This window comes from Perognathus longimembris, chromosome 6 (assembly GCF_023159225.1).
Source record: "Perognathus longimembris pacificus isolate PPM17 chromosome 6, ASM2315922v1, whole genome shotgun sequence".
In the NCBI taxonomy this organism is placed as follows: domain Eukaryota; kingdom Metazoa; phylum Chordata; class Mammalia; order Rodentia; family Heteromyidae; genus Perognathus; species Perognathus longimembris.
The window spans coordinates 80,812,598-80,836,820 of record NC_063166.1 but is presented as its reverse complement, the minus strand read 5'-3'; the positions used below and the strand labels follow the sequence as shown (position 1 = coordinate 80,836,820).

The following is a 24,223-nucleotide window of genomic DNA, read 5'->3' as shown; positions in this document are numbered from 1 at the left end:
CATGTTCGGGCACCAAATGCACCTTCCCTTGGGACAGCAGCGCCCTGAAGCACTGGGATCCATCCGGCCTGGTCACCGGTCCAGCGGGGTCAGAGCCCACGACAAGCCAGGGCCCCCCTCGAGCCTGCCCTCCCTCGGTGGCTCTCCCAGACTTTCCCCATCCGAGTATCCACGCCTAAACCTTCATGTTTGTGCCTAACATGCCTCGTTTTTCTCTTGCTTTGATTGCCTGCTAGAACGTGAGTCACATGAGTCTCCCTTTAGATAAAACAATGGCTTGGTCCTCATGCTGAGGATGGTAGAAGCTGACAGGATTGATCTGCGGAGCGCATCATTTCTCAGCAACAGAACAAAGCCTCTGTTCCCAGGGATAAAATTAACATCTTCCTTTGGTATCTATTTAGTGTTTCCTAGAAGGAGGAAATGCCTGGTTTTGCTTTCTTAAAAAGTAAATATGATGGGGCTGGGAATATGGCCTAGTGGTAGAGTGCTTGACTCGTATACATGAAGCCCTGGGTTCGATTCCCCAGCACCACATGTATAGAAAACGGCCAGAAGTGGTGCTGTGGCTCAAGTGGCAGAGTGCTAGCCTTGAGCAAAGAGAAGCCAGGAACAGTGCTCAGGCCCTGAGTCCAAGGCCCAGGACTGGTTAAAAAAAAAAAAGTAGGGCTGGGGATATAGCCTAGTGGCAAGAGTGCCTGCCTCGGATACACGAGGCCCTAGGTTCGATTCCCCAGCACCACATATACAGAAAACGGCCAGAAGCGGCGCTGTGGCTCAAGTGGCCGAGTGCTAGCCTTGAGCGGGAAGAAGCCAGGGACAGTGCTCAGGCCCTGAGTCCAAGGCCCAGGACTGGCCAAAAAAAAAAAAAAAAAGTAAATATGAGCTGGGTGCTGGTGGCTCACACCTATAGTCTTACTTACTCGCAGGCTGAGGCCCGAGGATCGCAGTTCAAAGCCAGCCTAGGCAGGAAAGTCTGTGTGACTCTTATCTCCATTTAACCACCAAAAGCTGGAAGGAAAGGGAAGCTGGAGGGGTCCAGTGGTAGAGAGCTAGCCTTGAGCACAAAAGCTCAAGGACAGAGCCCACGTCCCGAGTTCAAGCCCCAGGACTGGCACCAAAAAAAAAAAAAAAAAAGTAAATATATCTAAGTAGAATTAGTCAAATTGAAAGCTCATACTTGATCATAGACCAACTATTGATGAGAGAATGATCACATTCGCCAGCGTCGGTTGACACTGGAGCTCATAAACAATGCCAGAAATCACCACTCCGTGACAGAGTACAAAGACTCTGGGCATGTTCACCCAGCACCCAACACCGACTGATTCCCAGTTGCTCCGCATTTGACGGGGGGACCATGCTCTTGGTGTTTTTTGTTGTTGTTGTTTGTTTTTGGCCAGTCCTGGGCCTTGGACTCAGGGCCTGAGCACTGTCCCTGGCTTCTTCCCGCTCAAGGCTAGCACTCTGCCACTTGAGCCACAGCGCCGCTTCTGGCCGTTTTCTGTATATGTGGTGCTGGGGAATCGAACCTAGGGCCTCGTGTATCCGAGGCAGGCACTCTTGCCACTAGGCTATATCCCCAGCCCTACTCTTGGTGTTTTGATGGGGGATTTTTGTGGTTGTTGTCATGGGGGGCGGAGGGGTTCTATTTCTCAGGCTAGCCTTGAACTCAAGTTTCCTACCCCAGTCTCCAGCAGCCCGTATTACAGATATGCATCCCAGCACCCGTTTACTCTTTAAAGAAGAAACAAAAATGTTTCCAAAACTGCCCCTGTAGGCAGCTTAGCACCAGGCCTGTGCAAGGATGTGGAGACCTTTCTTGTTTTTGCTGACAAGGGCCGTCTGGATTTTTGTATGTCTGTTTGCCAGTGCTGGAGCTTGAACTCTGGGTCTGGGCGCTGTCCCTGAGGTTTTGTGCTCAAGGCTAGTGCTCTACCACTTGAGCCACAGCTTCTTTCCTGGCTTTTGGGTGTTAAATTGGAGAGAAAGAGTCTCACGGACTTTCCTGCCCAGGCTGACTTGGAACTGATCTTGGCCTCCTGAGTAGCCAGGATTACAAGCACCTGCGTCTGGATCTTTTTTTTTTAAACATCATCTTGGGGTCGTACAAAGTTACCAGTACAGGCAGATGGCAGTGGGCAGTGGACAGGAAGTGTAGAAGTGTACACATCTTGTACACATGGTTTCTCAAGCTTTCTATAGCCTGTGGGCCGAGCGTCCTCAGCCGTGCCAAGGGCTCAGGCCAGCTCTGGCCTCTGCAGCCCTCTGGAAGATTCCAGTGCAGCTGAGTGGGAGGATAGAGAGAAGTCATGGGGAACTTGTCTTCATGCAGCTCCAGGTGTGACTTGCTGTAGGAATCCCAGAGCTGACAACGAGCTACTTCCACGACAGCCTGATTTTAGGATATTTAGAAATCCCTCATCTATGCCCGCTGAGTACATCTGTATGCATTTGTAGGCTCCGAGTTTGGTAAGGCACACCTGGCTTGAGATGTTGTCTTGCCCTAGGGTAGAGACAAGGAAGGGAAAAGACTAGGAGAGATCCGTCGTTTCTGGTAGCACTTGTATGCTGAAGGCGTACTCATACCCAGCTGAGGGGTAAGAACCCAAGAGCAAGCCAGGTATCAGGTGTGTCTTCGTGAGGGGTAATATTTATTGGAGCAACTCGCCAGTTTTATGCTTGAATTAACTTGGTACTTGACATATTTTTGGAGGCATGAGTGAAGAGAAGGGCAGACACCATGCATGTCACCTTTTTACCCCACAGCCACCTTTGGTTTAGGGGTGCTCTCTGGACAGCATGGGGTTAGTATTTACCTTTTTCTCACACTAAGTGTCCAGACCCAACTGATAATCAAGAATTCCTCCCTGACATCCGAAAGCTCGTACTTTCCTTTAGGCTCGAATTTCTTTGCCAAACCATCCTGCCTCTTTCTTTTTAAGTGAAAACCGTGAAATGTGCTCATTCCGTAAAATGTTCAAATCTAACATCCCCTCCAAGCCGTAAGGATCTGCCCAGGGAGTCCTGACTTCAAGACCTGAAAAACAACAAACTCATCTGCACAACACAGAAAGCCACGGCTGTTTGAAGTGTCATTTGACTCCGGTCATGCGACCGCACATGGGTTCCCCCCCCCCCCCACCGCAAGCTTTGGGGGCCCTTCATCAGTTTTCCCCAGGGCCCTTCCCAACCCTTTGATAGTCAGAGAAAACTCTCTTTTGAAGAACTTCTTCCCTTTCGGTCCCATGAACTGCTGTAGCAACCGTAGCATCGCCAAATTCTAATCCTACAACGACCCCAGATCTGATCTGAGATGCTCATCAACATTACTCCACGTGATTCTCAAAGCCCTGTCATTTTTGTAAGGCAATCTACCTCCCTTTGCGACGAGAGTCTGCTGTCATGCTTTAATCCTGCAGGTTAGGAGACCAGCACAGTTACATAGGAAGTAGGGCTAGGGCTAGGTTCCTGAAGTGGATGTTTTGCTTGCAGATAGGATCATGATGAGATGCTTCTGCTTCCTTCTCAGCCGTCAGTAGTGGGAGGATTCGGATAACAAGACCTCAGCTGTCTCAGGGATGGCTGTGTCTGCCATCTTTGCCAAAGGCTTGCAAGACTCTGCCCTAGGTTCTCTGCCAGTGGCCTTCCCCACATCACCGGACTTAATCCTACTGCCAGCCACCGCGAGAGACACTGGGGTTCTTGCCAGAGCACCCCAAGGCTCTGCCCACTTGGGCTTAGCTCACATCCAGTGAGGAGGGAGCAAGACACAAGGAATTTTAGTAGTGTCCCTTGTCCACGGGGGTCAAACCCCAAAGGCCTAGTGGCTACCAGAAATTGTAGGCAGTACAAACCTCCTCTGTACGGGGCTAGTTCCTGTGCACGCACACCTCGAGCAAAGTTCAATGGATAAATGAGGCACAGTGAATGATCAATAGCCAATACACTGTATTGTTTACAAAAAGCTTCTATCACAGCAGTCTGGGAGGCAGGGGCTGGTCGGGACTGGGGCTTGAACTCAGGACCTCACACTAACTTGATTTTCTTCTTTAGTTTTCTTTTTGTTTGGGGGTGGGGGTGGGGGAGGCTATCCTAGGTCTTGAACTCAGGGCCAGGGTGCTGTCGGGCTTTCTCCCTCAAGGCGAGCGTTCTACCACTCGAGCCACAGCTCCACGTTCAGCTGTTTGGTGGTTATTTGGAGATAAGAACATCATGGACTTTTCTGTTCGGGCTGATTTCCTACCTTCATCCTCAGATCTCAGCCTCCTGAGTAGCTAAGGTTACAGGTGTGAGCACCATCGCCGTCTTTGCAAGAGTCCATCACCCTGAACTGCAGGGCTTCCTCGTCCACGTGGGAGGACTGTGCTCTGCTCACACGGTGCGCCTGGCGGGCCGGGGTGCCCGCCCCCATTTGTTTTAGTGCCCCGTTGATCTGCTTTTAATGTTTGCCTACAGTGTGAGGTAGCTGTGGCCTCTCTTTCCATGTGGATGTTTTTATTGGGAAGACGAAGTATTAGAAAATGAGTTTCACATCCACCCAGTTCCGTTCCTGTATGTATCGCTCTGCTCTCTTCCCTCCTTCCTAAACACCTACTAGACAGGGTGGAAGAAACTGGAGGTGTTTCCCTGGGGGGAGTTCATTCCTACTGATGCCACTTAGGGGGCAGGTACTGAGCGGTTCTCTGAGATTCTCCCCAGGGCCCTGACCCTGAGCTGAGCATCTGCTCCATTTAAACGGGCAAAAGGGAAGGATGGGTCGTTACTGTCTGGTGTGATGATCAAGTTCACCTTCAGGCACGGCTGGATCCAGAAGTCCAAATGATGCATTGGGTACCTACTTCCTGGACCTCCTGGCACCGCTCTCATCTGTGTTTGGATCTTGGGTGCTAGCCAACAACACCCAGTGTGGTAGCCAGGGCTATGCAGACGCCACCTTTATAATTATCATTTAAAAATTCTAAATTAAAAAACTCCAGGCAGAAATGGCAACCCCTCTGTACATCTTCATAATAATGAAGTTATAGATTAAGCAAAAGTACCCAGGTATAACCCTGCTGGTTTGCTAATCCAAGCACAAATAAGCAATAGTACGTTTAGCAAAAGCCCCAGGATTGGTCCTGATCAGTCACCCCAGGACAATTTATTTGCTAGGCTAACACGCTAGCACTGAAGCTATGCCTACTCTCTTAGCCCTTCTGTTTTTATTTTGTGTTTAGGACAGGGTCACCCTAACTTTGCCCTGGCTGGCCTTGAACTCACAATCCCCTTGCTTGCTCTCTCAAGCAGCTGAGATTACAGGCCTGCACCACTGAACCCTGGCTCGTCCCCAGTTCTTTTCAGAGCCTCTGTGAATAAAGACCTAGCAAGCTCAAGGCCCTGAGTTCAAAACCCTTTCCCTAGATGGGAGCGAGCGGGGAGCGGCCCCCCGCGGCGCCCCTGGCTCCCCGGGCTGGTGACTGGGCTCCGTCTGTGCTTGTGTTGCAGTGGACGTGGCCATCGGCGCCGGCGAGGACCAGGCCCCGGCCGAGGACGCCGCGGCCCAGGCGGGCGGGAAGAACCTCGGGCCGGCGGCCAAGCCCCAGGCACCAGCTGCTAAATCGCGTTTTTTCTTGCCGCCCTCCCGGCCGGTACCAGGGCGTCCCGGGGACCGAGGCTCCGATTCCGGGGCGGCCGCCGCCGCCGGGCTGGATGGCAGCGCGGGCCGGGCCCCCGCGGACAAAGGCCCGAGTGAGCACGTGGCGCTTCCGGGGGCGGATAAAACCCCGGGGCGGCCCCCGGCCGGGGCCCCGGGCGCCCCGGCCACCTGCTCGCCGGCTCCCCTCCCGCCCCGGCCGCGGCCCCAGGACGCCAGCATCTTCCACAAGCTCTTCAAGCTGGAGCGGGGCGGGGACGCGGCGCCCGGCCATCACCCAGGAGAAGCCCGGAGCGCAGAGCGCGGGGAGCAGGCCCGGGAGACGGAGGGGCCGCCGGGGCCCGCCGCCGAGGTGAGTGGCCGTCTACCCATCCCCGGGGCGCGGGGCGCGGGGCGCCGAGGTGAGTGGCCGTCCACCGTCCCCGGGGCGCGGGGCGCCGAGGTGAGTGGCCGTCCACCGTCCCCAGAGCGCGGGGCGCCGAGGTGAGTGGCCGTCCACCGTCCCCAGAGCACGGGGGGCGCAGGGCGCGGGGCGCGGACGCACCAGGCCTCAGGTGGCAATGGAGGGGACTAGCCCTCCCCCCCCCGGCCCCGCCCCCTAGGGCAGAAACAGCTGCTGTTGCTATTGCGTGTAAAAGAGAAGAGGCCACTCAAAGGCTGAGGGGCGCACCGGCTGCGCTCAGCATCCCTGGAGTCTGGACAGAAAGAGGGACCCAAAAGCGGTTCCCTAAAAATGCGTGGCTGGGCAGGTGGCTTAGCGGTAGAGCTCTTGCCTGGCAGGCATGAAGCCCCGGGTTCGATTCCTCAGCACCACACAGACAGAAAAAGCCAGAAGTGGTGCTGTGGCTCAAGTGGTAGAGCGCTAGCCTTGAGCAAGTGAAGTCAGGGGCAGTGCTCAGGCCCTGAGTTCAAGCCCCAGGACTGGTGGAATGAAAATGCACATACCCTGCCCATCTCAAAGAAGCTCTTGCCTAGAGTCTGGTTGGGCTTGGTTGGACAGGTTCCCACAATGGCTGATCTGTCTTTTGCACACCCCCTTTCCCCCCTAACATTTTGTATACTCATCAGTTTCCAACAAGTTAGAGCAAGGCTTTTGTAAAAGCTAGGTTTTGTGTTTTTTTTAAGGAGATATCTTGAATGAGTTATATCGTTTCCTGGGCAAAAAAAAAAAAGGCAGCTATTATAAAAGCAGTTATTACAGTAAGAAGCATTAACCTTGAAAGCTTATTTGTGTTCCGTGCCCCTCCCCCCCCAAAAAAAGAACTCCGGGAATATAGAGGAAATAAAAGTTGGTGTATTGTATTTGAAGGCTATATTCCCCCATTTGAGAAGACTTTGAAATAACACTATGCATCAAATTGTAAGAATAAAGTTAAATCTCCTCCCACCCACACCCCACACCCCTGTTTAGAAGGAGGTGAAAGATGGGAGTCTTCGGACATGGCTGTGTCTCCACACTGTCACCCAATATATTTGTCCTAATAATATGGTCATGAGACACTAACAAGGTGCTAACGAGTCTTTAATCAAACACTTGCAAGACCAGGCTGTTCTTAGCACTACACACATACTACTTTCCCTAAGGAAAATGAATGTTCGCCCACCTGTGCTTTCAATGCATCCGGGGCGACAACAAGAATTACACAGTGACAGCTACACATCAGCTCAGCATGGCAGACAGCTGAACTTGGGAGAAACTGAGGCTCCACGTCCAGGTGCTTATAACCCGTTTCTATCAGTTTCGCCTCCGAGAGCTCATTTTCAAGACACCATTTAAAAATTTAACTTTTCCCCTTCCTATGTCCATCTTCCAAACGGTTCCCCTTCCAGGAGCTGATTGCATTATCGCTCCTGTGATTCCAAAAAGGAAGCCTTGAAATTCATCCAGGCATCTGCCCGTTAGCAAATGAGACACGGTGCCAGGCGTGTGCAGGGCCACGGTGGGTTCGAGTCCAGCGGGGGATGATGAACACATAAACCTGGGATGGCCACACGGAGTGCCACGTGCTCATCTGAGGATGCAGGCCCGGGGGAGCAGTCCATAAGCCAGGACTCCCCCCCCCCCCCGCCCTGCCCCAGAAGCTACTGACCTGGGTGCTACAAACTAGCTGTCGGTGTGCATGAATAGCTGAGAAATTCTTGCTAACTGTCCTTGAGAAACTCTTGTTGGATTTTTATTATTGGTCCTGGGCCACGAAAGACATTTGGGTGTGGATGTTTCGATTTCTAAATAGATAGGTATTTGTTTCTTTGCCAGACCAAAGCCATCCTTTCCCAGTTAGGAAAAGATTGAACCATTTATGAGATGAGTAGAATTATGAGATAAGTAGAATCATCTCCTCCTCCTCCTCCTCCTCCTCCTCCTCCTCCTCCCCCTCCCCCTCCTCCTCCTCTCCCCCCCTTTCCTGGGACGTGAACTCAGGGCCTTGGTACTGTCCTTGAGCTTTACACTCAAGACTGCCATTCTACCACTTGAGCCATACCTAAACTCGCGGCTTTGGGGTAAGTTAATTGGAAGTAAAAGTCTCACAGACTTTGCTTCTCAAGTTGGCTTCGAATTGCAATCTTCAAATCTCAGCTGCTCCTGAGTGGCTAGGGTCACAGGCATGAGCCACCAGCATCAGGCTGCCCCTGATTTTGTGACACCACAAATTTCCATTTTGACTTTGAATGCCCACTCTGCATTAGGTGCGTGTAAGACATTTATTTCTATAAGCTATGAGATTGCCACTTCTTTTTCAGGCTGGGAACATGTGAGTATTCAAAGACATAAGCCTGCAAAGAGGGTTAAGGGGAAACAATAGATTTCGGATTTGTACAAGTTTCTCTTCAGATACATCTGTGGTTGGAAGTCAGGCACTGTCCTATGCAGTCCTGGGAGAATGCCGTCCTCAGAAGAGAATGTCAGTTAATGTCCCATCAGTGGCTTTCTAGGAGGGAAGACCTCATTATGCATAGATGGGTGTCAATGTATCGATTCAGAATTCTTAGAGTAAATTATGCCCTGCTGTGCCCTGTCAGCGGCCCCTCCCCCATGCTCTCCCCCCCCCCCGCCCTTCCCCCACTACCCCTGGACCCAACTCCTGGCGGGATTGGATTCTCAACCACAAAGCCACAGAACTGTGAATGTGGAGAAAGAGAGAGAGAGCAAACCACCACTTCATTCTGGAGAAACATAGCAACCACAGTCTTATTTTTGTGCCTTAGAAAACTACATTCAGAGCATGGCATAATTAAAACAAGGCAAGAATTCATGAACAAATGGAGCATTTACCCCATAGGCCAAAGAAAAGATAAATTATGTGCCTGAAAGATTTCACTGAGCTGTGATTGACCCAAACCAACAGGCTGGCAGGGATATCTTTGGCCAGAGCCTGAATCAAGTGTGTTCAGGGCAGAGGAGAGAGGAGGAATGGCCTTTTTTCCTCCGCTCCCTCCCCCGCATTATAAGATAAGCATTGAAAAGCTTCATTACACGTGCACAAAAATGATCATATAATGGAAATTTGACCTTTTGGTTAAAAAAAAATAAACAAAAACAGACACTAAGTTTCTGTGGTCCACCTAGGCCTTCTAGAAGCATCTTTGTGATGGGAAGTGAGGGATGCAGGGTGCACATAAGATTGAAGGAAAATGTTTCTTTTCTGTTAAAAATTCAGTCAAGGAATGCAGTTGTTGCTTAAACACCAACCATGTGCAAGGCCTGAAAGATGTCCCTGGTTCATTCAAGTAGTCTAGCCTCTGGTAAGAGACAGGCTTTCTGTGTGTGCATGCGTGCACACGCGCATGCGTGTACCACGACCGGGACTTGAACTCGGTGCCTCGTGCTCTCGCTTGGCTGTTTCACTCAAGGCTGGCCCTCTACCACTTGCGCTACACCCGGGTCCAAGACAGGCTTTCTGAAGAGCAGTGCTCTGGTTCTCGAACAGTGCAGAAGTGTTCATTTCCTCCTCTCTCCTCTGCCCTGAACACTCTTGATTCAGGCTTTCGTCGAAGCCAGCATGAGGTTTGGCCTTCTTCTACACCTCACACCTCACCCCCCCTGCCAGATCCCCCACGTAGAGCCATCTCAGTTTGGTCCAGGACTAATCCCCTCCTCACCCGGCTTCCCCGTCCCTTGCTTCCTGGTCACTCTGCCTTGATTTCCCTGGCTGATCCTGTGCAAACGTCGGTTAGAAACGGTGCCCACTGGAACGCGTGGGACACAGCACCTCCTTCAGGTCTTTGCTGTGGGAACTCTTCCAGCATTCCTCCCATCATGCCTTGCCAGCAGCCAATCCATTTTTCCATAAGTGACTTCAGTGAAGCCCTGCTTACTTGTGGACCCCTCCCAATGACAGCTACCCTAACCAAAACCAAGATAGGAGTGGCTCGTGGCTCATTGATCCACCCATCTTCTATAAGCCTTGGAACCCATGTCTGCTCTTGGGTAAAGGAAGTGTTGAGATTGAAGACCCTTATTGATTTATAAGAAGCAAGTCCTGATTGCTTTGTCTGCTAGATCTCTTCCTATGCCCCACCTGTGGCTGCACGAATCACTAGTTCATTTCATCTCATTAACACAGCATCTCTGCTAGTGAATAGCCATGGGTTGTTGAGGACTCACATGTAAATATCCTGCATTAGACCTGGTCCAGAAGATTCGAGATGAATTTTGCAAACACTGAGGTTGGGTCTACAAGTAGTGAAGAGGGGCAATGCCACGATTGACAGTAAGAGCCTCATACTGGGGCAGAGCCAAAAAGGGACCCCGTAGTTGTCAATCGGTGCTTGCCCAGCATGTGTGAGACCTTGGGCTTGGTCCCCAGAACCGCATCAATACGAAGATAAATCCATGTGTCCCTAATGCCAGGTGCTTTGATTTATCTTAGTTTAATTAGATACTCAGCGGAATCGTCTCTCTCTTTTCCACAAGGACATGGGAAATGGATCCTTGGAAATGGTTACATCTTGTTTTACTCAACTTAAGTTTCCCTCTTAGAAAATGTTTTATTCCTCTCTAAAGTCTCTGATAATTTTTCCCTTTCTTACCTGGGTCCCTAAAAAGCTTGGTTCCACTGAAAAAGCTGCCAATACAGAATTTAAAATGTTACAACGTGCATGCTTTTTAGAAGGAGCCCTTCTCTGCATTTAAGAGTTTATTGAGAAATTGAGCAAAATGTCACAGGACATGCATTCTCTCTACCTCCTTCCTCTCTTATCTAGTTTCTTAAGAATTTTTTTAAAATTGTTTGTAAGAAAAAATTGGGGAAATCTGAAAGATCCACTAGGAAGGATTTCCTGGAGATTTGGGGTGTTTTGTGTGCAGTACTGGGGATGGTGGGTAGGGCCTTGAGCTTGTTAGGCTAACAAGTTCGTGTAAGCTTTTTGTTCACATTTTGTTTCTTGAGAAAATCGTAATAACTTGAGACTGGCCTCAAGCTCCAGATTGTCCTGCCACCGCCTGAGTAGTCGAGGCCTCAGCTGTCTGTTGCCATGCCCAGCTGGACTCTGGTGGTGTATGGCATCCCTCCTTCCCTTGAACACCATAAAGAAGGATGACACAAGGATAGGATCTGGCCCGCGAGGATGCTCACACCTAGGATGACATACACACCAGTATCTTTGGGTGCAAATAATTCCTTCATGTTTGTCCACCTGTCCATTTTCCTGCACCCAAAACGGAGTCGTTTTCACTTGGAAATATAGAAAATGGGCCTGGGTGTGTGGCTCAGGAGTCTAGCATTCCGGAGAACTTGTGTTCCATCCCCATTGTGGAAAGAAAAGGGGGAAAAAAACGCAAATTTCAATGTGGTGAGTGAACCATGTGGTAGGAGAAAAAAAATCCATCATGTGGGCAATTCCCAGGTTTCTCCACTAGGCTGCGCTATGGAGTCCCAACATCCAGAGCGGGACCAGAAACAGCCCTTTGTCCCTAGTCACCGGGCCTGGGGGTGGTCATTCTTCTCGCTGTGAATCCCCAGGCTAAGCCACCCTGAGCTGGAGGGACACACAGTTCCCCACTCAGAAGTTACCCCAACTCCTTAAACTCACGTGAGACACCTAAGGTGGTGTCCTGAGAGGAGAAGACGGGAAGGAGGAGTCTGCTTGGGACCTGCAGCAGCTTCCAGCCTTTCATAATTGGCTTTATTGATCTTCCTGAATGGGCTCTGAGCTTTGTAATTTAAAAAAAAAAAAAAAAAAGAAAGAAATCACTGCTTAGGAAGTACTGAGATTCCAGGAAATGCTTTTAGTATTTCGTCTTGGTGTTCCTTCCTGCTAGCTAATTTCCTTTCCTTTCTAGCAAATTGGAGGCCTCATTCTATCCGCAAGCATTAACTAAGCCCAATTTTTCCCCCCCTGAATCTGACAAACGGCTTCACTCAGTTGACTGCTCTTGGAAGAAGGAGAGCAAGCCCTTAACGATCAGTGATCGTCTGGAGACCATCTCTGACTGCCTGGCAAGTTAAACCCTTTCGTGCAGTGGTGAGAAGGAGGGGAGGAAATGAGATTCCTCTTGCCTTTGATCTCAGGAAGTGTGCTGCTCTCCGATTTCTAACAGATGCAAAGCAAGGGGTCTGGGTCCCTTCAGCATTTCTTGCGCTCAACCATACTGGGCGCTGGTGCTGGTGATGGAGACTGGGTAGAGAAGCAGGTACAGGTTCAGTATGGCTGAGATGGCAGAGTCCCCCGCTGGGACTCTTTAGGCTCCATCCTGCCCTCCCTCAGACCCTGCTTCTAGAAAGAAGGCTGTGATCCAGCTGACACCGCGCACCTGGAAGAAGGTGCTGGAAGTCTCATATGGGCTCCATTACCAACCATCAAATTAGGATAAGGCTGTGTTATTTTTCAACATGACAAATGGAGGTCACTTGGTGTTCCTGGCTGTTGGCCCTTTGAAGCCAGCAGACAGGAAAAGCACACACAGGCTCACGGATGGAATACAGCCCAGAGAACACCTGCTTTCTTAAAGGGAATGTCCAAGTATTTCCTGGAGGACATTTGTGCTTCTGTCTAGAATTTCTATTGGCTAAGAATGCCCGGTGATGCTTTGAACATGCCAATGACAGTTCGTGGTCAGGAATGAGCGTCCTCTTACAACTCCAAGAGTGTGGGCTGCAAACCCAGGGCCCAGAGACGGGAGCCTCCTCTCAGTGATATTCATCTTGATGTTCTCCATGCTTTTTAAACATTTTAATTAATTATGTACATTTCATTGAATCTAAATTTTAGTAGGTAATGAGCTTACCTGATCCATAAGACGTAAGAGATATCTCTGCCTACCAATGCCATTTCAAGATAATTAATGCTTGCATTTTTTAAATGTACCTTTCTTGGATTTCTTTTGGCATAAATAAGAAAGTTATTTCTTATTTCTTTTTTTTCAGTTAATAGTATCTATCATATCTGTCCATAAAGAGCCTCCTCATTTGGAATTCTTCTACAAAGTTTCCCAAGGGATGGATGGATGGGTAGATGGATGGATGGATGGATGGATGGATGGAGGATGGAGGATTGATGGACGGATGGATGGGTAGGTGGATGGATGGATGATGGGGGATGGAGGGATGGATGGATGGATGGATGGATGATGATTGATTTAGCCAGGTCCCTATTGTTTTTTTTTCTAATTTTCCCATGATGTGTAATTTTGAAAACTTGTTAGTTCACACATGTGAATTTAGGTGTAAGATCAACACTTAGAGGCAGAACAACTGGGTAAAAGACTATATCATATCATATCAATTTTAGCAGCAGTGCTAATTGCTCTCCAGCTGGACTGAATTAACTTCTGATTTTATCTGGCAGTGCCCCTCATTGGCCCAGCTGGCTAGGTGAAGGCTTTTATGAACATGCAGATTTTTTGTTACTTTTCATTTTTTCCTTTCGTGATTTCTAGATTTCAAGTCAGAGATACAAGAGCCATCAGAGTCAAAAAGTACAAAATGTTTTGCATACTTTCTTCAAGTGTTCCTATCCACTTGGATTTTATTTTGGCGAGGGGTGGAATTGTGACACCAAGTTAAATTTTGCCTCAGACAATTGCTCTGCTGTCCCCTCCATCTTTCACTGAAAAGTCTTTCTTTACTTACATGATTCAAGACATTATCTTTGTTGTATACTAAATCCCTGTGTGTCTTTGTGTAAGAGAATGGTAATAAAGTAGAAACATATATAATAGGCAAGAGGGGCAGGAGGAGGGAATTTAAAGCCCTTGGTAAAAAGAAAATTGAATAAGCACTTGAAGGAAGGGAGTCAAGACAGAGCAGTATTTACAAGCTCAGCCCATGTGGCTTTGGGTCTGGTCCCAGTTCTACTGTGTGGTTTTAGTCTCTATTCTTTTCAGTTTCCAACTTATTCATTGGTAAAACGGGAATTCTAAATAGTATAGTCTTCACCGGATTCTTTTAAGAACTAAGCTGGATCTTTTAACATGCTTACCATAGCCTGACATCTAGGGCTTAGTCATTTTTACTAGTATTGCGAATCTGTTTCCTTCTATCAGACGTTCCTCAGATAAAATTCATCGTACAAAACATTTCATCCCAACGTGCCACCGTATGGTAGCTTATTTAATTATTCCAACATGGTTAGACTTCCGGAGAGATCCTTTGCTGCCTCTCTTCCTGCTCTGTGTTCTACGAAGGTTTGTAAGTCTTGAAATTACTGTAGAGTCATACACAGCTGTAAGAACTGTACTGGAAGGAAAAAAAAACAAAACCCTAAAGCAAACTGCCCCGCAGAGATGCCCCGCTCAGCAGGTAGAGGGCGCTCGCCACACTTCAGACACCAGCACTGCCCAGGGGCCAGCACTGGCCTTCTCGGCACCACTAACTGAACTCCTGGCTAGCACGGATAACCATTTCCCCTGTCCCACAATTCTGCTATTCCAAGAAAGCTATCTAAACAAAACCATACACAGTGCACATTTGTTTTCCGTGTGTGTGCTGGTACTCGGGCTTGAACTCAGGGCTTGAGCGCTAGCTTTCAGTTTTATCCGCTCAAGGCTGGTACTCTGCCACATTGAGCCACACCTCCACGTCCAGCTTTTTTTGCTGGTTTATTGGAGATAAGAGTCTCACAGACTTTCCTGCCTGGGCTGGCTTTGAACCTGGATCCTCAGGTCTCAGCCTCCTGAGTAGCTAGGATGACAGGCGTGAGCCACGGCGCCCCGCTGAAATCTAAACCATCAGTTGAAGGAGGAAAAGGCACGGCACACGCATATTCAGCCCCCCGCCCCCAACCCTCCAGCCAGAGATCTGACTAGCAAAGCCTAGGTGCTGCAAGAATATGTAATAAGTATTTTACTATTATGCTCTATCTAGTATTCTAACTTGCTAAATCACAAGATGTACATAGCTCTAGTCCCGGAAATGTGGTCGTTTGTCCTCTCAAAATACAGACTACAATAAAAGTGTGAGCCAGGTAGCAGTGGTTTACACCTATAATCCTAGCTCTTCATAAGGCTTGAGATCCTGAGAATAACAGTTCAAAGTCAGCCTGGGCAATAAAGTCTGTCCGTCTCCAAAATAACCGGCAAAAAGCTGGGAGCTGGGCTGGAGACATAACCCAAGTGCTAAAGCACCAGCCAAGCAAGCAAACCGAGCGGATGTGAAACCCTAAGTTCAAACCTTAACACTGCATAACTATTCATCAGTAAGGACACTGGACAACAAATAACACTACAACCCACAAATGCAGTGGGTGCCGTATCCAGTGGTGTAAGGTAACTCACGACAGCGGAGAGCTGCTCCTGCTCTTCTGTGACGCGAGGAAAGCCAGTGGGCACAGAGAGCCTGTCCCACGTAGATAAAGTTTTCATGCACTCTCTGTGTCTATTAAGTAGTCAAATGCTACATATTTATTCAATGCCATCTGTGGGTCTCTCTGTGCTTGGTACTTGAGAAACAACAGTGAGCGGGGAGACACAAGCCTTTGTGGGGTGGCCCTGTGCCGGGGGGGCGGGGCTGGCACTGGGGTTGATCCAGGAAGCCAGGGCAGGGGCCGACCGTGGCCCAGATAATATGGGCGTGGGCGCTTTGGCTGGATGGTGAGGGGTGAATGGAAATTCATTACCTGCAGGCACACTGAGGGGCAGGATATTCCAGACAGAGAGCCAGGAGGTGGCAAATAGCTTGCCATGTGTTTGTGAAACTCCAAGAAGGCTGGCCAGGAAGAAGAGAGAGAGCGTTTGGCCAGCACCACACCACCCTGGGCAGGCTGTAGATGGGCCTGGGCCTGACTCTGGTGTCATGGCCACGGTGAGAGGGAGGGAGGGGATAGAGGCAAGGGGGCTGCTGGGTGGTAGATGGGATGGAATGAGGACGGAGAACTCAGAACTCAGGGTGCTAGGACTCAGCCCTGGACAAGGGCAAGGCTGGCAGGGCCGGATGCATGCAGCTCTACTGGGCGCGTTACAGGAGAAAACCAGTTCTTTTCAGGCCACATCCCGGCCACCCCTTAATCCCCCAGGCCCTACAAGCAGAATGGTGAAAGTACTAGGTTGTTCGGTCGGGTTGGAAGGATTCACTACGGTAGGGCTTACGGAAAAGCAGAGAGAGCCATCTGCGGGGAGGAGGTACAAAGACCAAGTCATGAGACAAGAAGAACGCCAAGATGGGAAACACCCGCCCTCTCGCAGAAGTGACAGGAAAGGGGTTTTGTTCAGAGCCCGGCCTGCACCCCCCCATGTCTGTTTCCCTCTGGCCCCTCCGTGTCCTCTGAGCCACTGCAGATGCTGAGTGTGTTAGAGACGGGGGGAAGGGAAGAGGGAAGGGCTCTCACAAACCCCCCATTGTCCTGCGCACCCCGTGGGCAGAAGAAGTATGGCTGGAATTAGGGGGTGAGGGAGAAAGGGGTGTGAAGCACCAACATGACTTCGGCAGTTCACATTGGGCAGGCTGCAACTGTGAAACGTCTGTGCGGCTCCCAGGAGACGGCTGACAACGAGGAGGCGGCAGGACCAGGAACCGGATCCGCGCGGAGCCCTGCGGGCCTGGAGATCACCGAGGAGGCTCGCCCGGCCACGGAGACGGCCGAAAGCAGCTCCGTCATGAGCTTCCTCAAGACTCTGGTAAGCCACTTGCTTTTCTCCCCCAACTCGGTTGCCAGCTGGGAGAATTCTAAGAATAATGCGTATCTGAATGGCGCGAGACGGCATGGAGTATAGCCCCCTGGGTGGTTGGAACCGTGTGACAGCACTACATAAGGGAACTGGATGAGGGAGCTCAGAGTGAGAGCAGGACAGGAACCGTGGGTGCCCAAACTGTGACACGTGAGCTGCCTCGTAGGAAAGGCTATTCCGACCCATCCCTTCTGGTCGTTGGTGATGAAAGGGATCAGAAAACACTACCCGAGTCGCTAACCCATCAAAGCAACCTTTCCACCCACAAGGCGAAGTAAGCACTGTGGAAATCACTCTCTAGCTTGTACGTCTGAGTCCAGGGCTTTCATTGGCTGGAGGCCCCAACTTGTCTTGACACTGCTCACTTGGCTCTGACCTCCCAACCAACCCACCCCACCCACCCCCAGAACAAAGCCCAGGGCCTAGCATGGCCTAGTGCTACCTGCCTACTCCATGCCAGGCACTCAAGGGGAACCGGATGAATGAATGCAAAGCCAGCCAGCCCCAAATGGGTTTGGAGTCTAGGCAAAGACTAACCCCAGGACTAACCTCAAGAGAGAAAATGACAAAAAGCAGCCCACAGAATGTGTCTGGAGTAATGGTAATAGAACCGACAGCAAGTCTGTGGCCTTTCGTGACATAATTTTGAAGATGGTCCAAGTCTTAATGACGGTATAATCTATGATAGACTATAGATATTATAAATATTATCAGGATATGTACACATATCATTATAAAATATTCACTTTGTTAAGTTTTTATTACCCAGAGGTCATGGGGTTTGTACCAAGCTAAGAATACTTCCTTCCTTCTTTGCTAGTTAAATTATGCCAATTTAAAGAATTATGCATCTATGAAATAAAATTTAATCCAAAGACCTGTGGTTTTTACATTTAATTTTTTTTCAAACTTTAAGGTTTCACCTAACAAAGCTGAAACAAAAAAAGATCCAAAAGATAAGGTAGGTAGCCCAAAGTCCTTATTTGCTTGGCTTTGTGCATAGAATTGGGTTTAGCTCTCTGGCTGCTTGACTCTTTGTTTTTTTAGTTTACTGTTTGTTTGGATGCTTTAAATCATGTAGACAGAGCTTCTGTTACCGTCTTTAGAAAACAGAGCTAGGAGGGGATGTTTGGGTTTGAATTGCAGGTTTTTGGGGTGTCGGGGAGATGTATTTGTCTGGGTCATTTAGCTAGATCAGTGTGTACCTGAATTTGACCGTGAAGATGCTGTTCACCAGCACTTTTTTTTTTTTTTTTGCCAGTCGTAGGCCGTGAACTCAGGACCTGAGCACTGTCCCTGGCTTCTTCTTTGCTCAAGGCTAGCACTCTGCCACTTGAGCCACAGCGCCATTTCTGGCCATTTTCTGTATATGTGGTGCTGAGGAATCGAACCCAGGGCCTCATGTATATGAGGCAAGCACTCTTGCCACTAGGCCATATTCCCAGCCCCACCAGCACGTTTTTGAGTATTGGAAAAAAAGGAAAAAATAACCATTCCCAGGTTGTCTTGTGGTTGGGGGATGGGTATAAAACAGCAGCAGGTAATTGTGGCCCTGTATTAGTGCCCTTTAAAACAACAGAAAGAAAGCCAGTGGGTTTGTTTAAAAACAAAGTTCTAAGCTGTTAATGCCATTGCCCAAAAGCCATCCAAACCTGAAAACCTGTGTGATGGACAAGCTGGTCAGAAGACATCGGAGAGCCAGGCTAAAGGCAGCAAGAAAAAGCGCCTGGACAGCCCCAGGCTAGGGCTCAACTTTAGGAGATTCTTTAGGCATAAGGTCTGTATCGTGCCGTGTGTGGAGGAAGAGGAAGGACTCTGGTCTTCGCCATAGATGCCCGGGCATCCTGGGCCCGTGGCTCGGCTTAATGAGGCCTGAGCCTTGGGTGACCAGATCATTAAAATGGGCTTATTCATTATGTAAGTCTGGACTCAAATCCCCATTGTATAAGCATCTCTGAGGACCAGGGTTCTGAATTTATTCTCACCTCATGTTTCCCAAATATCGCTCCTTTGCATACCTGCTTGGCCACTTTTAGATATAAACTAGTCTATAGTTTTATGTTGAAATCCATAATCTTTTATCTAAAGAAGAACTATATATGCCCGGAAAACCAAGCCACTGTGCATATGAGAAAGACAACCATGCATGTGGGTTAATAAATGGTGACATCCTCACTCCCCCGTCTATGCTGAGCTCGGGATCCAATGTGCTTCTGGCTTTATGAAAAAGCACTTGGCTAATAAGAGAGCATACTGTAGCCACTAGCACCCAAAGGAGCCTTTTCCAGGCACGCTACTGAGCAGACGAGGATGTGGGCATTGGAAAAGGGAGAGGGTTTTCGCGATCAAACGTTATTGTATGTTGTATTTCTGTGCAACGTGAAGTCACCTATGGCCCGGTAGTGGTATGCTGACTGCACTTTGGGAAACACTCTTCTAACCCCAGGATAACAGCTCTGTCTTTTTGTATCTGGTTCCTGTGTAAACTAAACTTGTACTGACCCTCAATAATAGCCAGGCTGATTTTTACGAATAACAATGAATGAAGGCAGAGCGGGTCATCCCACCCCGCGGCGGGACCGTGAGGACAGCGTGAGGTCACTTTTGGAGACACCACTGTCCTGGTTTGCAGAAAGCTGCCATTGTGTGCCTGAAGCCATCCATTGAAAAGCTTCCCGAGGGACAGGTGGCTCAGGCCTCTAATCCTAGCTCTTTAGGAGGCTGAGATCTGAGGATTGGCAGTTCAAAGCCGACCCAGGCAGGAAAGTCTGTGAAACTCTTAGAGCTGTGGCTCAAGTGAGTTCAAGCCCCAGGACTGGCGTTAAAGAAAAAAATCCTCACACTGGATCTGCATGCTGGGAAATTTTATTAAAATAAAACATCAACCATTCTCTCTACCAAGATGGACCTTATAGTCCCAGGACTGTGAGTATAAGTAGAAGCTCGCTAGAAAGTTCTCGTGGCTGAATTTATAGGTGCTTAATCCGTGAGATGAAGAGGCCTTCCATTTCCATACAGGCTGTTTTGTTCTGTATAAAGAGAAGCAGGGGAGATGGTAGCTATGTACAGCGGTGGTGTTACAGCCATTTCAGTGTTTGGGGGAGAGTTCCCTGACTGCTCATGAAACCCACCACAGAGCAAATCTCCCACTTGAGCCTTTATAAGTAGGGAGCCTTGGAAGTTTCCGGAAGGTATGACCATGCCCCTCCCTTCTGCGGTTCATTTTGTCATTCATTTCCGGCCCTGCACATCTTCACACCTGTGATACCTTCTTCCTACTCACAAATGGGCCACCCAAGTTCAATGTGAGTATTTCTAGAGCTTTCCAAAATCTTCGTCTCGCATCCTGCTCCTGAGGTACCTCAGGAGCAGGACCCTGGAAAGAGGTGCTGTTTTCCATGCAGATATAAATTAAAGTAAGATAACAACTCCCATACAAACTGGATTCCCACTTATGCGACAGTTGGTAGAGTTCCTCCGCCTCACCTCTGTACCTAGGACAGTTCATGTCGCTCTTCAATTATCCCGTTGTTCTCAAATGATGAGGCAGGAACCAGGCACCAGTGGCTCATGCCTGTCGTCCTAGCCACTCAGGAGGCTGGAAAGTCCGTGAAACTCTTATTTCCAACTACCCACCAAAAAGCTGGAAGTAAAGTTGTGGTTCAAATGGTAGAGAACTAGCCTTGAGCACACAAGTTCAGGGACAGCACCCAGGCCCTGAGTTCAAGCCTCAGGACAGACACAAATAAGAAAAAAAGAAAAAAGATGAGGTAAATCGTGTGTGACCCCTGGTCATGACTGTGGGAAGTTGACCTCCCAGGGTTTATCCTGGTGTTCTAACTAGGGCCAACAAGGGAGACATCAAGCAGATTCAAGAATAAAACATCACCTTGTAGTGCCGTGGTGAAAAAGCTACCAATTGAAGCTGACTTTGCTGGTTTGTTTGTTTTCCCCACCTCAGTTTTCCTTCCTGCAACAAAGAATTTTCTTAGTTTACAACAAGGGAGGAAGGCTGGCATTAGTAAGTGTATTGGGGCTATTGTAATAAATTATAAGAGTACCAGCCTTCCTGATCCAGTCCAGATTAATCATTGTTCCTTGGCTTCATTGCATGGGAAGCTTCAGCATCAAACTTGGTCACAGGTCATCTAATGTTTTGTGACAACAAACGAGGTTGGGCATTCATTTAAAACATATTAGTCATGCCCAGAAATCCACCTAAGTCTACTCAGTGCTCTCTCATGCAATAAACCAGCTAAAATCCGTCTCAGCCCTTAGGATTCATAGGCTCTGCCTTGCATTCATTGTGTTTGCATCTTATTGTGATGTTGACATGTTACTAACACCCCCCCTCCCATGACCTGCACTCAACGGCAAGAAAAGGAAGACAACTTCTTGTGAAGGTAAGCTGCCTTGCCATGCAGTTAATCTCCAAACCCAACACGTTAACATTTCACAGGCAAGGTCTCCAGACAGGATGCAGAGTTCCCAGCTCCAATCGCATTTCAGATAAGCAAGAAAAAAAAAATGCCACTGTTCCCTAGAAGCATGACCCTATAATACTCAGAATACCTACGCAAGAAAATTATTCTTTGCTGGCCTGAAATTCAAATCTAATGGGGGCATTCTATATTCTCACTTGTGCATTCTGTATTCTCATTTGTACATTCTGGAGCTGGCCCCCTTATCATGAGATTGCTTCCTAATTGCCTACTGGGAATATTTGCAGTGCCCTCTATATTTCAAAGAATCCTGGTGCTGGCAGAATACTCTACGGGAGAGTTCTTTGGAAAGTTGGAAAAAGAGGGGTGGACAGGGAATGAAAAGACCATTGGTCCTCTGATTAGGACCCTGGCCATGGTGGTACTTAGTGTGGTGTTCCTCTCTGTCTGTCTGTCTCTCTCTCTCTCTCTGTATGTGTGTGTATGTGTATCTTTCTGTCTCTGTCTCTGTCTCTGTCTCTGTCTCTCTCTCTCTCTCTCTCTCTCTCTCTCTCTCTCTCTCTCCCACTGTCTCCCTGTATTTTGCATGATAAAATTCATGCCATTCACAGCCAACACCCTGTAGTGCTGTGTGGGAAGAAGGCAGACAGGCCAGCGTTGTCCAGATGTGACTTTAGTTTTCCTGTTGGTAAGATCACAGTCTCAGTTTCCTCACCTGAATGGGACCAGCCGATCTTTAAGATGCCTCCCCACACCAGTAATACTGTGAAATTTTTCTGAATTTATCCCCACCTTCATTTTCACTGCTAGCTATTTGTTCCCCCTTTTAGTCAGAGAAGTGAATCAAGAGGTGTGAGAGCCTTGGCAAGTTTAAGGACTAGAGTCACGAGTCCCCTGGAGCAAACGTTCCTAAGATGAAGATGTGGAGGAGAATGAGGTCAGGACAGATGGTCCAGGTCTGTCTTCACTTGCAGCCAGATACAACACTGTGGCTCTGACTCTTTGTGGGGTGCGGCACAGCGTAGGAACGCTCACCCCTGGGCTGAGGACATCCGATGTGTTGGGATTCAACCTCAGCATGGCCTCTCTAGGAGAGGGGAGAGAGACCAGGAAAGCACAGGGGACTGGACAATTAAGGCAGATGCTGGGCAGGAAGGAGGGGAGGGAGCATGCGTGAAATGACTGATATTGGAAAGAGCTTTCGTTGTGAAGGCGGAGCTTCGACAAGAAGCGAAGAAATGGAATCTGTGGGGCACTTTTCCAGCTCAAGACCCTTCACCAAGTTCGAGTTGAACTGCTTTAGACCTTGTAGCTGAGATCGAGGATCTCTAAAGGAGACTGTGAGAGGAAATTTCTAGAACTTCTATTGCAACTCCTCACTCTTCCTTAACTTCCAGTTTGGCTTAGCAAAGCGATACATGTTTATAAAAGATATTTGCATGCATTGGGGATGCATTGAGTTCAAACGGGTTTTTTGGACAGAAACAGGATCAAAATCCTCTGGAGACCAAAGGCCTTGGTAAGAACTTCACGTTCTAACAGAATTCCTCTGCGTCTTCACACCTGATGAGTTTACATAAACAGCAGGAATAATACTTCTCTATTTTCCCCAGAAGGAAAATATCCTGACCTCCCTCCAAACCAAGATTTTAGCACAAGCCCATATTCAAGGTAGACATTTGGGGAATACTGAAGATTAGGAAGAAGAAAACTAACCGAATGATGAGAGCCTGTATTTATTTTTAAAAATAAACAATCTTTTCGCTTTTAAAACGGTGGAATTATTTTGAGTTTTTCAGCTTTTCTCTTTAACTCTATAGGGTCCTGAAATGCCACCCACCCCTTCAGCCAACCTGAAATCAGACAAAGGTAATGTCACGTCCCAGGAGACTCAAGGGTCAGCCAAAAGCGCTAAAGGCTGTAACGCACCGGGTCACGGGCCTTCCGTGACAAGCAGCGACACACCCAAGGAAGGTGACAAGGAGAAGTCGGGACCCAGTTCGCTGCCTCTGGGAAAGCTATTTTGGAAAAAGGTTAGTCCCCGGGGTGAGGAGGACTTGTGAAATCCTTTCTGGTTATGCTCAATGATGCCTCAAGGTTTCCCTTCTTCTTCTTCCTTCTCTCAGTGACGCAACTCCTCAGGCTTCTGATGCACTGATGGACAAATGCCTATCCTATTAGACAGGTGTTTCAGATTTTTCCCTCTGCCTGGTGGGTGTTTGTGACAAGTTCTGGTGCCACTGTCCTTCTGAAATGCTCAGTGAGGGTGGGCTCTCCCTAGTTTCCTCTGAGCAGCTTCACCCTGGCAAGCTGGGGCTCCGTCTTCTCTTCCCAGCCAGCCAGAATCAGTGATGGCTAGCTATGCTTTCTCAATATCCACGTCACCAGCTCTACTGACCTGTGCTGTCCAGGCTGGGAAAGCCGCACGGCCATTGGCTGGATACTTCTGCCACGCTTGAAATCTGTAAGGTTCAAGGTTCAAGCTGTTCCCAGGGGAAAAAATAGCCCGGACCAACATCACTGTAGAAATTCACTTATTCAGACTCACTGTCTCCTAGCCTATCTTCTTATTCAACTTTGGGATCTTTAGTAGATTATTTCAAATAATGAAGGATAATAATGAGATAACAATAAGGAGATAATAATGAAGAATAATAAGGAAAAATAATAAGGAGAACCTTAAACCAGATCACCTCTATCTTATTATATTTGTCTCTTGTATCCCACAAGAAGAAAGAGTGCCACCATTTTCTTGATAGACAGGTTTTCATTCCAGAGGATGTGAAGCACTAGACATTGAGAGCACAGTCAACCAGCTCCTGTGCTTTCCTTGCTTGTGATTTGGGGTTGGGTTCTGTGTGGGTGGAACTGGGATTTGAACTCAGAGGCTTGAGCTTGCTAAGCGGGGACTCTTACTAAAGCCATGGTCCTTGCCGCCTAGTTTACATTCTTGTGGAAGAGTCAGTATTCTACTAGGAAACATAACAGGGACGTTTGTTTTCTGTTCTTTCCGTTTAAAAGGTGGTGGTGATTATTTTTTAA

General features: G+C 48.6%; 1 protein-coding gene across 1 annotated transcript in view; it reads left to right on the top strand.

The window, feature by feature from the left end:
- Positions 1–24,223, top strand: part of Bcas1 (brain enriched myelin associated protein 1) — a 51,166-nt gene that overhangs the window by 10,531 nt on the left and 16,412 nt on the right. Inside the window, exons 4-9 of the mRNA XM_048349416.1 lie at positions 5,488–6,118; positions 16,088–16,149; positions 16,501–16,688; positions 17,656–17,700; positions 18,382–18,516; positions 23,002–23,214. Of these exons, the coding sequence (XP_048205373.1) occupies positions 5,488–6,118; positions 16,088–16,149; positions 16,501–16,688; positions 17,656–17,700; positions 18,382–18,516; positions 23,002–23,214 (1,274 nt within the window). The remainder of the gene's footprint in view (positions 1–5,487; positions 6,119–16,087; positions 16,150–16,500; positions 16,689–17,655; positions 17,701–18,381; positions 18,517–23,001; positions 23,215–24,223) is intronic.